The 17,823-nt window shown below is 34.3% G+C and overlaps 1 protein-coding gene across 50 annotated transcripts in view; it reads right to left on the reverse strand.

The window, feature by feature from the left end:
* The window catches only part of RIMS1 (regulating synaptic membrane exocytosis 1), a 275,646-nt gene that overhangs the window by 98,614 nt on the left and 159,209 nt on the right, over positions 1 to 17,823 (reverse strand). For 19 of the 50 annotated variants that reach the window (XM_085543782.1, XM_085543771.1, XM_085543791.1 and 16 more), the window contains 10 exons: positions 16,410 to 16,533; positions 11,834 to 11,890; positions 11,400 to 11,446; positions 10,691 to 10,803; positions 9,616 to 9,746; positions 9,105 to 9,276; positions 8,842 to 8,998; positions 7,533 to 7,604; positions 3,211 to 3,367; positions 1,239 to 1,364 (listed from right to left, as the gene is read on the reverse strand). In XM_085543782.1, the coding sequence (XP_085399908.1) occupies positions 1,239 to 1,364; positions 3,211 to 3,367; positions 7,533 to 7,604; positions 8,842 to 8,998; positions 9,105 to 9,276; positions 9,616 to 9,746; positions 10,691 to 10,803; positions 11,400 to 11,446; positions 11,834 to 11,890; positions 16,410 to 16,533 (1,156 nt within the window). The remainder of the gene's footprint in view (positions 1 to 1,238; positions 1,365 to 3,210; positions 3,368 to 7,532; positions 7,605 to 8,841; positions 8,999 to 9,104; positions 9,277 to 9,615; positions 9,747 to 10,690; positions 10,804 to 11,399; positions 11,447 to 11,833; positions 11,891 to 16,409; positions 16,534 to 17,823) is intronic. The other 31 variants (XM_085543785.1, XM_032443344.2, XM_085543793.1 and 28 more) reach the window with 5 other exon arrangements.

A 17,823-nucleotide genomic window follows, 5' to 3' on the forward strand; every position in this document is an offset into this window, starting at 1 on the left:
CCTATTCATCCGAAAAAAATCAGCAGTGCTTTGCTGCTGTGCTCTTTCTGATGGCTCATTTCTGAAAAAGCATCAGTGCATCTCCTTCTCTCCAAGCATAATTAATGTGTGTATTGTCATTTATACCATGTTTTGAGGCAGTAAGATAAATCTGTATGAAGTCAATTCTATTTCTTTCTTTCTAGTGATGAAAGCTACTTTTAAATGTCTCTTCAAAATCTGTTGAACAAGAAAGCTATCCAATAAATATTTAGAGGAATACTTTGAATATATTGCTACCTATAATAAATAATAACATGAAACATTTGCAGGAAGTGGAAATTTCTTGAACTAGTTTAAATATAAATGTGATGTTGCTACAGTTAAAAAGTATTTCAATTCACCTCTAAAGGGAAATTCAGGAAAAAAGATACAACTTAAACAATTCTGTATATCCTTCATGCCTATGAAGTAGGACACAGAAATTTTAAGCAATTTCAAATAAATGATTAATTCTCATATATAAGTCACGACAAAAAAACAAAACCAAAAACAAACAACAACAAAAAAACAAATGGGTAAGATCATTCTGATTTTCTTCTACTTTTTGAAGATATTCCTAGATGACTGAAAACAATGCCTAATAGTAGAGAACACATTCTCTGAGGCATCTTCATATATTCAGGGAGTGTCAACCATCAAAGACTGGAGATCTTTCTTAATTAGAAGCACGGTAACTATCCTTCCCTATGCTTGTATACTGTACTGAGTTCACCAAAATATGATATAAAATTCTGTGAGACTGAAATGGTAGATATCCAAAACATATTCACACAGGAAAGCAAACTGTAGCATTCAACTCCCATGTGGTAGGAAGACTTCCAAATATTTTTCTGACTACCAGAACAGCCAAATATGTCTCTGCTACAAGACTCGTTAAGAAATACATGCAAATTTATGGTTTTCAAGAAAATTCTCAGGGCAGTTTCCATGAAACAAACAGCATAGTAGTGTAGGACAGACAACTAGGAACCATTAGTCCAGACAACTACTATCACTATCAACCCAGTGCAGATTTTCACCATAAAACAGGCATAGATAATTTAAATATGACTACGTTTTGCAATGGGGATGATTATCTGATTATCTGTCCCTCCCCCATTACTATCAGGCTGTGGTTTTCTGCTGAACATTTGAAAACCAGGCAAACTGACAAAGACATTTCTAATGTTATTACCAAGTTCAGACAGACAATATACCTTTCTTGATCAGACAAATACTGACTATCCATGTCTCTGGATCTGTAATCAGCTGGACTTCTGGAGGCCTCATGGTGTCTAGTTGGAGAACGTGATCTTCTCATTTGATGAATTTCATCTAAACTCCTGAAAGGCACATATATGTATGATAATCTTGTTCTTCTCACAAATAATATAGTTTAGTGGACAATTAAAAACTCCTGAAAGGCAGACATATGTACAGTAATCTTACTTCCCTCATAAAACATACAGCTTAATAGACAATTAAATGGTACAGGTTGATTGAACAAATAATAAACACAATTGGTAATTTAAGCCTGTTGTTACTTCAAAATAAGTTCTATTCATAGTTACTATACAAATTGTCAGTCAATACTATACAAATTGTCAATCAATCACGTGCAGTCAGCATGGGTTTATGGATAGTAAATCCTGTTTGACAAACCTGATTTAATTCTGTGACAAGGTGACCTGCTTAGTGGATGAAGGTAAGGCTATAGATGTGGTCTACTTGGACTTCAGTAAAGCCTTTGACACTGCCCTCCACAGCATTCTCATGGAGAAGCTGGCTGTCCACGGTTTGGATGGGTGTATGCCCCGCTGGGTGAAGTACTGGCTGGATGGCCAGGCCCAAAGAGTTGTGGTCAATCGAGTTAAATCCAGATAGCTGCCAGTCACAAGCGGTGACGCCCAGGGCTCAGTACCAGGACCACTTCTATTTAACATCTTATTAACAATCTTGATGAGGGGATTGAGTGCACCCTCAGAAAGTTTGCTGATGACATCAATTTGGGGGGGGGGGAGTGTTGGTCGGCCAGAGGGGACAAAGGCAGTACAGAGGGACCTGGATACACTGGATTGATGGGCTAAGGTACACTGTATTAGGTTCAAAAGGGCCAAGTATCAGGTCATGCATCTTGGTGACAACAACCCCAGGCAACCGTACAGGCTTGGGGAGGAGCAGCTGGAAAGCTACCTGATGGAAAGGGACCTTGGTGTACTGATGGACAGTCAGCTGAATATGAGCCAGAAGCGTGCCCAGGTGGACAAGAAGGCCAATGGCATCCTGGCTTGTATCAGGAACGGTGTGATGACCAGCACTAGTGAAGTAATCCTGCCCAGTACCTGTCACTGGTAAAGCCTCACCTCATGTACTGTGCTCAGTTTTGGGCACCTCAGTACAGAAAGGACACTGAGGTACAGGAGCAGGTCCTAAGAAGGGCAACGAGGCTTTTGAGGGGCTTGGAGAATATGCCCTGTGAGGAGTGACTGAAGGAACCGGGGCTGTTTAATCTGGGGAAAAGAAGCTGAGGGGAGACCTTATTACTCTCTTCCAGTATCTGAAAGGATTGGTCTCTTCTCACTGGCAACAGATGACAGGACGAGGGGAAGTGGCCTCAAGTTGCACCAGGGAAGGTTTAGGTTGGATATCAGGAAAAACATCTTTACAGAAAGGGCTATTAAGCACTGGAATAGGCTGCCCAGGCCACCATTGGGCCACCATTGCTGAATGTGTTTCAAAACCGTTTGGATGTGGTGCTTGGGTCGTGATTTAGCAGAGGGTTGTTAGAGATAGTGTAGTATGGTTAGGTTGTGGTTGGACTCGATGATCTTTAAGGTCTTTTCCAACCTGAGCAATTCTACAATTCTATGACTATTTACTGCACTATTAATTATCCTATAAAAATGCTTAAATTACTTCATATAAGATTCAGTCACTGCCTGAATAGCATTTCCAAACCTACAATGAATCACATGGAAAATATCAGTAAGAGGTAAGTCTTAGAAAGATATGATTAATCTCAGGGCTGCGCTTGAATGGTTATTGGAAGCATACATCAAGTTCAAATAACTATTAAATGGAAATACAATTCTGTTTTTTAAAAAATGCTGAACAGAAGAAAAGTAAACATACCAGTGAGAGATTGTACAAACTTGAAACCAACCAGTTTCACTCACTTGTGATGCCTACCTCTGTGATGGCACATTTGGTAAACGTGAACGGGTCCTGCCCTGATCATCACCACGGTGAGGAGATACAGATCGTGAACGATGATGCGTTGTTCTTTGCTGTTCTGGCACAGTTAGTGTTGTAGATCTACTTTCTCTAGTGCTAGATCTATAACCTACTGATAAGAGGGCAATAAAAGGAAATTAGAGAACAACAGCGTGGATTTTAAATGAACTCAGATGGTTAGTCTTTTCAGGAACACACAACTAAATGCTTATGCAACTGTAGGTAGTCATTCAGCTGTTGTACGTCCTGACGCATCGTGCAATCAGGACAAAATACTAAGATTACCTTTTAATTCCTATATGTGCAGAGGCAGAGAAACTGAGATGACTTTCAGTATGCATTGGCAAGTGTGAGGGGGAGAATTGATTACCTTTTCTATCTTGGGGCAGAGTACATAAAGTAATTTGTATTTCAAAATTGTCATAGAGTAACACATACTTGAAATGAATCTAAATAATGTAGGTTTACCTCATCTAGCAAATGGAGAAGGCATGCCTGTGTGTTATAGCAGAGACTCACACAGGACTGCTGAAAAATAAAGCCTCTTTCTGACCTTTATCAGTTAAACACAAAAATGCTCTGCCACTCAACTTTGTCAAAGCTACCTACTTTCAAAAATAACAAGCATTTATACTCTATTAATATAAGCTTGAGTGTCATATCCACTGCAGACCACATTTTCCAAATACTACCAATGAGATGCAATATTTTTCATAATCTCTTTTTGTTTAGGACTTTAAAAATGTACTATCATTCTGCTATTAACTGCTGATATTCCTGTTTTTTTTTTTCTAAATAATAGGCTATTTGTTCATATTTTGAACCTCACCCTAAAAATCCTGTATCTAATGAAGATCAGCATGATGCACTGCTTCCTAAAGGTGCTTGCTACCTTTCCAGAATATCCTAAGCAGATTTGGTCAGAGTTGCTCCTATCTAGACATTTAGATGAGAAAAAAATCTCCATGAATTTTAGGGAGAAAATAGGGAAAGGTCATCCCTATAGTCATCCTTACCTGAATTCACAAACCAAAAAAAAAATCATTTTGCTGTTTCTATTGCATTTATCTAGCACTATATACCTGTACTATGCCTTTTTTTTTTAGCTAAAAAAGTAGCCTGTATCAAAAATCTTCTCCCCATACAGGTAAAGACCATCATCTAAACACAACAACTTCAACTGGATAAATGAAACAGGTTGCAGTTTTTGAGCCTCTTTCTCTACTGTTTCAAGGTTGTTGTCTTGTCTTAGGTTTTTTTAATTATTATTATTATTTTACATAATTTGAATATCATGCGGTTCTTTTCTAATGTTTTACCAGATTGATTTAAGCCTCTTAAAAGTGCAGTCTGTATACGAAGCCACTTAATCACAATGGGTTAGCGAGCACTGACTGCAAAAGGGGCATGACCCTGGAAAGTATGTACTCCAAGGTTCATAATATTTGTTACAAAGAAAGACTCAAAAGTCACATTGATTTTGATGCACTGTGATGCTGGAGTATCTTATCTGCTGAAAACATTTTTCAGACTCATGTAATAAAACCAGAAATATCAGGACACCCCCAGTGTAAGTACAAGGACTGGGTGAAAACTTTGAAGCGAAACAGTGACTCACTCAGGATTTCATTGGAGACTGCCTCATTTTCTGTAATAAGATTGGTTCAGAAAACATCTAGTATTTTTGTCAGAGGAAGACAACTGATTACATATGACAAAAACTCTTGTGTTCCCTTTCCCAGTATAATTAAACTTGAGTTTTATGCACGAGAATATATTTTCTGGAAAAAAAATGTTTTGTATAAAATTGTGTCTTCTCTAACACAAGAAACGCTAGTTTACATTTATTAACATTAAAATCAAAGAAACCCAAAGCTTCTTTCTAAGCTTGAGTAACTATTCTGAAATGTGCTTCAAGTTTTCAATCATAAATTTCAGTTTAAAGTGTGCTTCCAGAGTATTTCTGGTCCATCTAAAAAAACAATACCTAAGATTATCCTGTGCACTTAAACACCTGGCATATGAAGAAGCTATCAGACTGTATATTCTTCATAGCTGTGCTATTGGCTACATTATTAAAACCTTGTGCATTGGGTGAACACAAAGCTTATAGAAGAGACAGGGCAATAGTAAATATTTCTTGTACGTATTACTTCTTTATCAGTTGGTAAAACTGCATCCGTAGTTCCACAATGACCATGACAGTGACAGCAACAGTAACATCTCCTTGTATCTTCAAAAACAAAGGTTCTGTGCTCTCCAGAGTGAGCAGGGAATTTTTTCTTTTGCATGGGAGCAGCAACACAGCAGATGGCAGTTTATGGAGAAGAAGTTTCTCAGGTGGTCATGGGAAACTGTCGGGTGTGACATGAAATGGAAACTGTATGGATGATGAAAATGTTTCTGATATCTAAAGCACTAACTTCCTTCATAAAAAAAGACAATACAGCCAATGACAAGGTGTTATGATGTCACCCTGCTGATTCAGGAACATCGAGTGCAATGCAACCATTTATTCAGATAATTTTAGACTGAAGAATAAATTCTTCTGGAGCATTACTCAAAAGCAGTACAGTTCATTAAAAATATCCTCTTGTATACTGCCAACTCAGTATGAGCCACTAATGCCTCAGATCACGTTTTATTTTGCTTTTTTAAATCCTTTACTGACCCATTTTACTGACTCAGTAATGGTGTGGTCACATTTGGAATACTGGGCTCTACCATAGAAGACAGACAAAAAGTTAAAGTAGTCCGAGTCCAGAGCAGGACCACAAAACTAATTAAAAGCCTGGAGCATTGTACATCTGTGGAGAGGCAGAGAGCATTCAAATAATATTCATGAAAACAGATATAGGCATACCACAAAAATAAATTGCGTTAAGCAGAGCTTCAACTTAAGTTACTTTAAAGCTGTGAGTATAAGCACCTTTTGTAAACAGTTCTGTGAACTGATGAATGAACCGACTAAAAAAAATCTAGTGGTATATGGCATTACAATATACTGCAATTTTCTGTAGTGATGTCTTGAGAAAGTCTGAGCCCATGTATTCTTCAAAGCCACACTTGAGCACTTGCTGTCCTAATAGCTTTCTGTAAGAACTGTAGATACTCAGGGGTTGACCCAGAGAAGAGTCCAGTGTACTCAGATAAATGTTCTTGAATGTTCCTGGATAGATGGAAATGGTTTATTTCAAATGAATGCTCTAAAAAGTTGGCAGCTTAAAGTCCCAGTTCTAAGCATGTATATTGAGAGGTAAGAAAGCATACATAGATATGCCACATTTTTAAAACCTATTATATACTTTTAGGTTAAAGGTTCTTTCTCTCAGCTTCTGTAAATAACTATATTAATCACTTGATTAAATCAAATACAAATTTTCCTCTTAGTTGCTCATATGCAATCATATGAAAGTAAGGGAAGAGCCCTAACACATAAAAGGAAGCAAAATTTGGATCTATCTGTGGTAATAAAATGCACGATGTTTTTTTAATGAATATATAATGAATAAATTATCAGATTATTTTAAACTCCAATCAGGAAGACCAAGAATTTTCTAACCCCTCCCCATGATTTAATTCAGTAATTGCCACCAGGAACATTGAAGGAAAAATTATTTAGTACTGCCAATGAAACAGTGACTCTTAGGGTAGTTTGGGATAATTTTGAAACCTATTCATCTGACTTACAACAACAGTCAAATAGAAATAGAAAAATATGGTATCCAAAGTACAAAAGGATGATAAATTAAAGTCTAACCATGGTACAAACTAAATTTATGAACATTTAGGGTAATGGTAGTTCACGAAGACTCAAGGAAACTATAGAAGGTACAGCCATGCTACATGCATCTTAATCTACAGCCATGCATTCTCGAAGTCCACAGAAGACTCTTTTACATCTAAGTTTCAAGCAAAAAGCAAAATAAAAACATGCTTGCAATAAACACTGAAACCCTAATTAATGTTGTAAAACAATTTTTTAAATTAAATAAGTATTTTTAATAATGCTTGGAACGTTATGTAGTAAACAATTTGAACCATCAAGTTGTTCTTATATGAAGAATGGAATGCAAAGGAAATACCAATGAATTAACCTTTTAATTCACCATATTTTAGAAGGACAAGAACCATGGAATGAACAGGAAAACTTGTTTTTCCCACTACGCATTCTCTAAAATCAACATCCTCAATATTCTGAAATGTTATAATGAAAATAAATAAATAAGCAAGCAAGAAAGAAGAAGAAAGCAGGACCATGCTGTTCACCCACGCACCTGGAGGAACAACTCCAATACCATCATCAACATCATAATCTGAGATGTCACTATCACTGATAGGCCGAGATCCTGCACAACAGTAAGGTAAACAAATACCTGAACATCTGGCCATGTTGTAAAAAAAAGTAAAAATAGGTTCATTTGTAACACTAAAATTGAAAAGGTGATTTTATGACTAAACAGTACAGGTGGAGAATTAAACTGCACTGCTGATTTGGTGATGTTTCATCAAACAGCTGAGCCAATCCAAAAGGCTCACAGATGCTGCAGCCTCCTCTGCCTTTCTTCCCTCAGTACTCTCCTACGAGGTCAGTTTAGCTCACTAAACAAGCAAAAAGATTTCTTTACTTCTCAAATAAAGAAAAAAAAAAAAGGTACTTTTGTTCTATTTCAGTGAGTTCAGCAAGTTGAATCAGCTGAACAGGAAAGCAGAGGTGGGAGCATATGGTGGGAAAGGAGAAGAGGAAGCAGCATTGACAGCCTTTTAAAAAGTTCAAATATCTCATGAAAACTAACCTTTAGTTTGCTATCTCTATACATATTCTCAGGCAGTAATTACAGCAGTATCACACTTCTATAATTCATTCCTGAATATGCCCCAATTTCTTACGCATTGGCTGGAATTAATGACTTTTATGTTTAAAAAAATAAAAATAAAAATCAGAATAGTTTGAAAGCATATTAAAAATAATATCTTGCATCCTTCCTTTTTAAAATAAATCGTCTACTAAGTTAAATGAACAGAGAAGCTACAATAGTCAAATATTTCAATACATTCATTATTTTTTGTGTGAATCATACAATCCTGGAATCAGAATCTTCAGAACAACTGTACCTCCCAAAGCATACAGTTTCTCTTTGCTGCTTAAATTCCCTCTTCCATCTGATTATATGGTATGCATATATAAAAGCACATAGGAAGCTGAAACTAATCTTAAATGAATTGTTTTTACCCTTCAAAAAGCTTCAAAGCCTTTTTTTTTTTTTAAAATAAAAAGCTTTTAATTATTACAAAAGTATCCAATAAATGCGGACTTCATTTTTCCTTTTGAACGGAGATTTATGAAAACAAATACTTGACCAATTTTATTTTGCTAGTGAAAAATCAATCGATTCAAATAGGTTTCATTTACTTGAAAGTGTGAAATGCTGGCATGTGCAAAGTCACATCTCTTTGTGCCATACATTTTTATTACACTAACTATGAAATAGCAATTTTTTCTTGTATGTGAAAACTAAATATCAGTACAACATACCCAGGATTTCAAATTTAAAATTTTAAAAAAGGTGAACGGATTGGACCTACTTTGTAATTTTTTGCTAGAGCTTTCTCCACCATGAACATGTCTTCTTGGCATGAAAGGTGATGGCTGAGGCAGAGGTAGTGAAGATTCATCATGTGTTTGTAGCTTATACCAATGTGGTTCATCATCTAAAAGCGCTGTTTCCAGCTCTATAAGAATCTAGGAAAAAAAATGTTCATATTTTAATTTAAATTTTAATATGCAATTTTAACACATGTTCAAAAATAAGTATCAAACTCAGGATAAATGTGATTGTATGCATCACCTCTCCAAGAAATTCACTCTCTTCTTCTTGTACTCTTGGCTGATCCCATACTGTTATTTCAAGCATTCGTTCTCTAAAATCTCTACGATGTACATGCGAGTAGAGAAAAGTTTGGTTCCATTTTGGTTCTAGACTTTTCTTTACCGTTTTGGTCCTCCTTTTACTTTTATCACTGAAACATAAATATTTATTGTAAACTGTAGAAATAAATCACAAAAAGCCATAAACTCATCAGCACTTATTGGTTTCATTTTTCCTGATATTATAATGCCTTAAAAGAGAAAAGTATTTGCTGTGCAGTGGATTGCATTCATCCAAATGTTTGGAGAGTTATTTTGATACTGAATTGAATATCTCTGGTGCAATTTTTTTCTCGTAATTACGCTAAAAAAACCAAAAAACAAAAACAAACAAACAAAAAAAAACATATAAAAGAATTCTGTAATTCAAAAACATTTACTTAAAATTGATTAAATGAATTACAAAATAATTTTCTCAACCGATGTACTACCTCCTGTCTGGAAGAAAATACATTTTTACATAAGGATTCCTTGGCCGTCCATCTACTCTTGGTGGCAAATCTGTTGCTTGTAGAACATTCACTATTAACTGATGTCCCACCTTGTCATACCAGAGTTTCACCTACATGAAACAAGTTACCAGAAAAAAACAACATTGAAAATGAATTAAAAAATTAGGATTTTCATACTGCGTCACATTAAACACAAAGTAGAAGTAATATTCATTTTCCCAAGAAACAATGAGATACATATATTTGCAAATCTATGAATAAAATGTGTTGGCCTATACCGAAGACTTCCATATTCACCTAGATGAATAAAATGATGGTACCCGATTATACTTACATTGCTTACTGTATTCCCTGGTACATGTACGTTCATTCAAGCCAGCATTGTCTTAGTTCTGCTCTTCTGAATCTACTCTTAAATAGGAAGCTAAACTGCAGCTAAACTTCAGGCATGTTCAAAATCTACCTACTCTCATCTGTCACATTAAACAGTTCTAAGGGAAAATAGAAAATACAGCTAAATTCTTTCCTAATAGGATCATAACATAGAATTTTTGAGTCTGCTTCATACTTAGAAATTAATATAATGAATATAAAAATGAAAGAACATATAATAACAAAGTCTAAGTATTCACTGTGTATTTAATAAATACAGTTTCAATTAGCATGACAGAAAATTCCAGGAGGTGATGTATATCTAAATTAAACTGTATTTCTCTACAATATAAGTTAACATATCTCTTTAAGTGTTCCTGTAAAGAAGGTAGAGTGGTACAGTGCTTGTTATCTGCAAGTACAAAAGAGTACAGCATGAAAAATTGGAAGGCGTGTTCATGGACTCCTCAATGTAAATTTCTGCACGTTCTCACGTATTAAGACAACTCCTTACCTCAGCTGTGATTACAGCAAATGTTTACTTACACATTTGAAAGGTGTTAAGACTTTACCAACAGCCATTTCCTTTGACTTCCCAATGGATCTTGGAAAGGCAGAGGGCTGAGGGACCAACACCTGATAAACATTCATTATTAACATAGGAAAAATAAAATCTGCTCACAGAAAGCTGCCCCGGTAGGACTTGTGGTGCATCCCTTAGAGCGCCAGGGCTGGTTGGAGAAATAACAGAAATAGAAGGCCTTTCCATCTTCTGAGATTCAAAAGAACTTGAACCTAAAAACATGCAAGAAACACATGAACTTTCCACCTGAGATTTTAAAGCAAATTTGGATAATTTATGAATTGTTTTTAATTTGAACCATATAAAGCTTGTCTTTATGTATAGTACTGATGTGTTAGTGTACAGAAATATTTTAAGGTTATGCAAATAGAGTGGCGAAAAAGACAGTCTAGACACTCTTAACCCGGATTAAACCTGACATTTTTTCTTTTACTCTAATTAACATATTACAAAGTGTTCCTTATCTATCATTGACACACCATGCCTTGAATAAAATATCCTCATCGTACATAGTGCACAGCTGAAAATTTTAACGAGTAAACTCACCGGTGTTTTTTTGTTTGTTCGTTTTGGTTTTGTTTTGTTTTTTGTTTGTTTGTTCCTTTCCTATGGTAGTCTCTGAAATGTGATTTTAACTTTTAAGAATTCAGAGGCAAGAAGATATGCAAGACAGGCATCTGGCACAGAGGACACTCCTGTCTATGCAGGAGATCAGTAGTTCTCTGTCAGTGAAGCAGAGCTCACATGAGCAAGGACAAGCTCATGAAAGGCAAGGGCAGCATAGCACTTTCACAAAGAGTGTACTCACTGGACTCTAATGGGGGATGAGAACTCTCAGGAATCCGAGGAATATCACTAAAAAACATGAACATACACAAAGTAATTAGGAATGAGGCAGATGCAACAAATACGTTTCTGAGAACATTTTTAGAAACATGTTTCTTATTTTGTTCTAATGGATTATGCAGAAAGAAGGGGAAATTTCATCGTTTTTCACTGGGTTCCATGAAAACCATAACAATGGAAACTATTACTTCCTTCAAACTTAGAAGCTAGAAGACAAAACAATACAAGTGCTATGATGTAAATATTATGGATGGATTCTACTATTTTCACAATCTAAAGCCTGAGAGGTTTTATGAAGGGAAGGAGGTAAATGGCAGTATAGCTACCGTCACTCAACTATTCTTTGGAGGAAACATTTAAAAACTAAACAAAAACACAACACAGAGATTAACTCACTAGTAATCTTTATATAAACGTCTCAAGGAATTCACAGAATGAAACTGATGAAAATGTCTTATGATAAGAAAAAAAAAAAAAGAAAGAAAAAACATGTAACATTAGAAATGTCAAACTACAAAAGAATAATACATTTCTTCATAGGCTAAAAAAGTATCACAGCACATTACAATTGGGTGTGGAATTTTTTCAACATTGAAACATCCAACACACACACAAACAAAATCAAACCAGTTACATCCATACATATCTATCAAAATTTTGACATCAAGTTCAAAATCAAAAATCACAATTACTCTTCCATTACAGCCTGGATAATAATAGTTCCTTGTGCCCTGTTCTCAGCAGTCATTGAAAATACATTGCAAGGGCAAGATATGACTGTTTTTGTACAAATATTAGAAAAGTAGGGCAAGAAAATGGAAATAAAGCTCTTCAGCAGTTCACTTGAAACTTGTTTTTTCTGCAAGTACTAATTCAGAATTTAAACAAAAATAGTACTTTTGAAGGACATTTAAAGTCTAAAAGTGAGCATTTTAAAGGTCATCAGGTATTTTTCCATTCAGTGAAACACTACCAAATGATTTAGAAGTCAATAAAACTAAGACTTCTAGACATATATAAATGCTACTTACAACAAAGAAACAGACAAGTTAGAAAATGAATGTAATAGCTCCCAATCAACAAGTCTTAGATTTATTTTTCAAGATCTGCATTGTAAATCTCTGGTGCACAAGATTAATAAAACCCAATTCAGCTCCCAACTGATGTTTTGCATTAGCCTGCATCTCAGCACTAACCAAGAAAGTTCTTGACTTTGTGAGTACGGAATTTCCTCAAACTCATGGAAAAAAAAAACTGCATTACTTGCTCTTGACATGGCATAATACTCCTACACAATCAAATACATGATATGGTGCTCAGCAGGGCTGCTGTGTGGACTTCATAGCATGTTCTCTCTTCAGTTTCCAAGGAAATATTCATCAGCCTGAAATATTTATTTACTTTATTCTAACTGATTTTTCTGTTCAGTATAACATTAAGTCTGTGATATTCTCTTAATACAAAATTTAGGATATTTAAAGAGGGCTTATAGGTGCAAGAATCATTTCAACATGGAAAGTTCATCCTACATACCTGGGTGGATGGAGAAAGACACCAACTACAAAAAAAAATCTTCAGAAGAAATAGGAGAAATGATTTTAACTAACTAAAGCCAGACTAGCTAAAGTAAATGGTTTATAAAACAAAACAAAACAAAAAACCAACCAATTTGCAGATTACATTAATTGTATTACTCTAGTAACTCCCTGAAATCTAGCACTGTCTGATTTGTTACGGAGGCTCTCCTCACAAGGACCTAGAGGACAGTAACAAAGAGGAGCAGAATCACACTGGAGAGATGTCATTTTTGGTAATAATATTTGTGGAAATCTAAGCAAATATAATTTGTATACAACAAGGAAAACAAGAGACAAGTAAAGAAAATGTTTGTTTTACCTGCACTATCCCATATGAGCTCAACCGAACACAAAAGAGACAGTTACCATGCCAGACTGCTTCTCAAACAGTGTGCTGCCAAAGTCTACACTGCCTTAAATTAATGGCCTCTACCACTGTATGCATATTCATAGCTCATTTTTCCCCCTTCATATTTAGATGCCAACCCATTAAATCTAATTTTAAATGGTTTCTTACCTACCCTGTGTCTGCAATCACAAGTATTAATGTCAATTAGTTTCTATCAAGTTTTTATGGTACTACTGTGGTTATACCATTTGCTATGCCTTTATTTGCTAATTGTATTGAATTTTTCACATTTTTCTCTAATAAACACCCTACAATTATCCATTACTCAAAATTACATTTACTGATAGACAGAGAAACACAAATTTACAAGACTAAGCAAACTGGGTAGACATCAATTTTGTAATTTGCAGTCGTCTAATTTGTGAACTTACAGTCCTCCTATTATTTACTTTAGCAAAACAATATTAAATTTAGGCTTTTTAGACCTAATATACTAGGACCTTTTAAAAAAAGACCATTAGATGTGCCAGTACATTACTTGCATTATTAATACTGAGAGATGAAAACACTTAAATTATGCAGAAGAAATATCATTTTTCGGGAACCTATTCCCTCACAGGAATTTTAGGTGTAATGGATTACCAATTATTGCTTTATCAAGCAAATGGAAATTTGCTGAATCAGAATCTAAAGTAGACACAAATCTTGGTTATACTAGATACACTGGATTAAGCAAAATCCACTGTCATGAATTTGAAATGAACACACAGTTGGAATAACAAGGTGAGGAGAAGCCAGAAAGAAAAAAAAAAGAAAGTTAGCCAAAGCAAATCATCCACAAATTCAAACAAACAAACAAGAAAATCACGTGCAGGATGCGGTGTTCTTGGTTTATTTTTTTCTTTGTTGTTAACTAACATTAGAATTTCCTTAGTTGCACAATACCAGGGTGAGATTTTTATTTTTTTTTTTGGTTGAATTTAGATGAGAGAGAGGTAAATCCCAATCTGATATAGAACAACAGGTCTAATTTTAATTAGAAATTAATCTAATTTCTACTGGAAAAATGAGAGACCGTTAAACATCAAAAGACGCATTTTTCAGTCCCTCTTGGGATATTTATTTGCTCTCCACAGGAAAATAACAAACAAACAAACAACCATATAAATAAATAAATAAATAAATAAATGAAGAAATGGAAAAATATAATTCAACACAGTTCTACGAGGGTAGAATTATTACAGCATGTCAACAATTCCTTCTCCATAATCTGCCTTCTGAATTTGCTGTCTGGAAAGAAATATGTATGGGTCATACAAAGCAAAACTTTACGTTTTATTGGCCCTATTTCCACTTCATTAGTGCAAGAGTCACTGTTCAGATTTAGAAGCAGTCTTTGTTTTTGAATGCCCTCTATTTTCTCGGCCTCAGTTCAACAGTTGTGGTATTTTCCCTGGATTTTTTTTCAAGAGGTCATTAGCAGAATTTGGTCACATTGTATTTCATCTTTTTGAAGTCTCTACATTTATAGAATTCATAAACAATAATTAGTCATGTTAAGAATCAAAATAAAATCTAAGGATAAATGACATTTATAAATACATTGATATCTGAAGCTTGCTATGTAAAAAACTGATACAGCAGTTTCTGCTTCATATCAGTTGTACAGATCAATTTTCTTTCAATTGAGAAATGAAGTATATGTCCAGTCTGATACTTCTTTTCTCCTGATAAAAACATAAAAAATAAATTTTCAAAAACCCACTTATGGCATTTTAATTTAAATCATAAAGATGATGGACTGAATTTCAATTTTCAATCTGGGTTGTCTCTTAATTTACCTGCGACTAAAAAACGTCAAATAAGGTTTCTACTTCCATACTGTTTCACTCTGGATGTTAACTTGAGTCCTAAACAACCACTATTTTTTCATCAAGGTCTAATTTGCCACTAAGATTAACAACAAATGTTAATTTCATCGAAATACTTCCAAATAATTCTAATAGTGATTGTCATTAAAAAGGAAGAGTTCACTTGCAAGATATATCTACATTAGCACAGTGTGGGCAAAACCAAACATCAAAAGCTGATATGAAATAAAGATAAAAGAAGAATGTGTTAGTCAGAAGGAAAATGAATAGTGCTTTCTGTTTCTCAAAATAAAAACTTGCCATAATTGAGATAGATAAAACTTATAATTAGGATGAAATCCAGCTCATCCAAAATGAAAGAATCCTGCATTTATAAATGACAAAACAGCTCATCATCCCCCTACAGGTTACTGGTACTTAAGAGACGTACAATGAGTATGTGATCTCTGCAAAAACTAAAAACTACAGATAGATTTAAACCTTTCACTTTTTTTTTTTTTTTTTTTTTTGAACTAGTCAAGATTCACTTTTTATTGTAAACCATGTGACTCATCTCTGCAATTTAACTGTCAATTTACCACATGATTGAAATTCCATCCTGTAAGACCACTCAAAACAGTCCCAATAGAATCATTTTTGGGGAAGGAGTGTAAAATATCACTGTAAAACTATTGTGACAAATGCAAGGCCAACAACACTCATTTTATCAATTCAAACAGATTTTATGATACTTCCAAGCCTTATTTCAGAAATCAAGAATGCAAGAATTCTTACTATTAAATGCCAAGCTGGGATTTATAACAGATAAACATTATAAAAATAAAAATAAAAATCATTGTTTTTGATGAAACAAACTACATTAGCTAATGTGAAGGTATTTTTGTTTAAACTTTTATTCTGACAGCATCTTTAAAAGACAAATTTCAGTTAAAGCAGTCATATTTTTTTTTCTCTCTCTCTAAAGAAAAATTCTTTAAATTCCTACTAGCATTGTCATAATTCAAGTCCAGCAGTGCTCAATGCTTGCTTGTGCTTCCTAAGAAATCATTTATACAGATAAATCACCGTAAAGGCCCAAGATCATAACAGGCGATGAAGAAATTATAATGTATGAAATATCAACAATGAAAAGTAGAAATAATAACTGCACTTAAGAAGCAAATAGTTAGCCTTACCCAATAGGCCTTGAAACAATAATTTCAACTTGAGGTTCTGACTTTGATTCTAAAATAATGTTGTAAACTTCTTCATTTGTAGCTCCAGGCAAGGGTTTACCATTCCATTCTAGAACTTCATCTCCTTGAATTTAAAGAGAATTTTAATTCATTTCAATATTCTTGTGCGAAGAAGAACAAAACATTTATGAAACTTACATAACTACATTACATTGCTCAAAATAAATTTAAAAATTATGTTGAAAACCAGAAAATGGCTTCTGAGACACTATTAAGGCTCATTTATATAGTTTTATAGTTTTATAGTTTCGTGCGGGTTGGAAGGGACCTTAGAGATCATCGAGTCCAGCCCCCGGGATTCATAGAACGTAGCTACAAATTCTACACAAAAGCATTCAAATGAAATAACAAAAGTCTTTTTAAGAATCCTTTAACAGTAACTTCAATTGACAGTAATAAATGTTGAGAATAAATAAGAGAATTAATCATTAAAAAATAAAAAAAAAAAAAAATGGAAACATAAATACCTAATGTTTAACCTTAAACATTTGTCACTTAAAGGTTAAGGTTAAAACCTTAACCTTGTCACTTCCAGTACACTGCATGAAAAGACAAAAGAATTTAATTATAATTTCTTAATAAAGATCCATATATTCAATTGAACCGCAGGAACTGCAGTAAACTGCAGGAAATCTTATACTCTCACATCCCATCCTATGTAATAGCCAGAACTTTGCAGCCATTATCTGATACCATAAATAATATCCTTATTTTCTTTCTTAGCACCAATTCTGCGTTTATCAGATTAAGTTGGGAACAACTATAGAGCTACTGGCTTGCCCCTGTATGAGGAGTCCTAACTCAAATGGTAAAACCCAGGCTTGTTCATAAATCAAAGCAAAACTATCCAAACTAAACTCAGAACTACAAAAATATGCAGCAGCAACTTCATTTTAAGATCAACGATTGTCATTCTTTTTTCCCAAACAGCCTATATTTTAGTGTTTTCAGAGAAGACTCCACAAAAGATCCCAGTAGCTTTGAAAGCATTTTGTCATTCTTTAGAACTGAAGAGATTGTTAATGAAAGACTTAATAAATGTCGTCTGAGGTAAGTTTCATTTTCTACTATGTTATTTAGATGGAACCAATTTAAACACTGCATACTCATTACAGAATATATTTTCTTGGAATGAAAAATAAGTAAATCCAGATATTGCTTGCAAAATTAATTTAAAAGTTCATACAACTCAATGAAAACACAGTTAATTTCTTCTGAACTTCTCATTCTGTTTAAGTGCTACCAACTCATAAATAACATGATTTTTTTTTTCCCTCTAAAACAAAATTTGTAGATAATTTGCTTAATTTCCAAAAGCATCTCAGGCTTTCAAAGGAACAAGGTCTGGTCAACT

Source organism: Coturnix japonica, chromosome 3, assembly GCF_054131305.1.
Source record: "Coturnix japonica strain WE chromosome 3, WE-NBRP24, whole genome shotgun sequence".
NCBI classification, from domain to species: domain Eukaryota; kingdom Metazoa; phylum Chordata; class Aves; order Galliformes; family Phasianidae; genus Coturnix; species Coturnix japonica.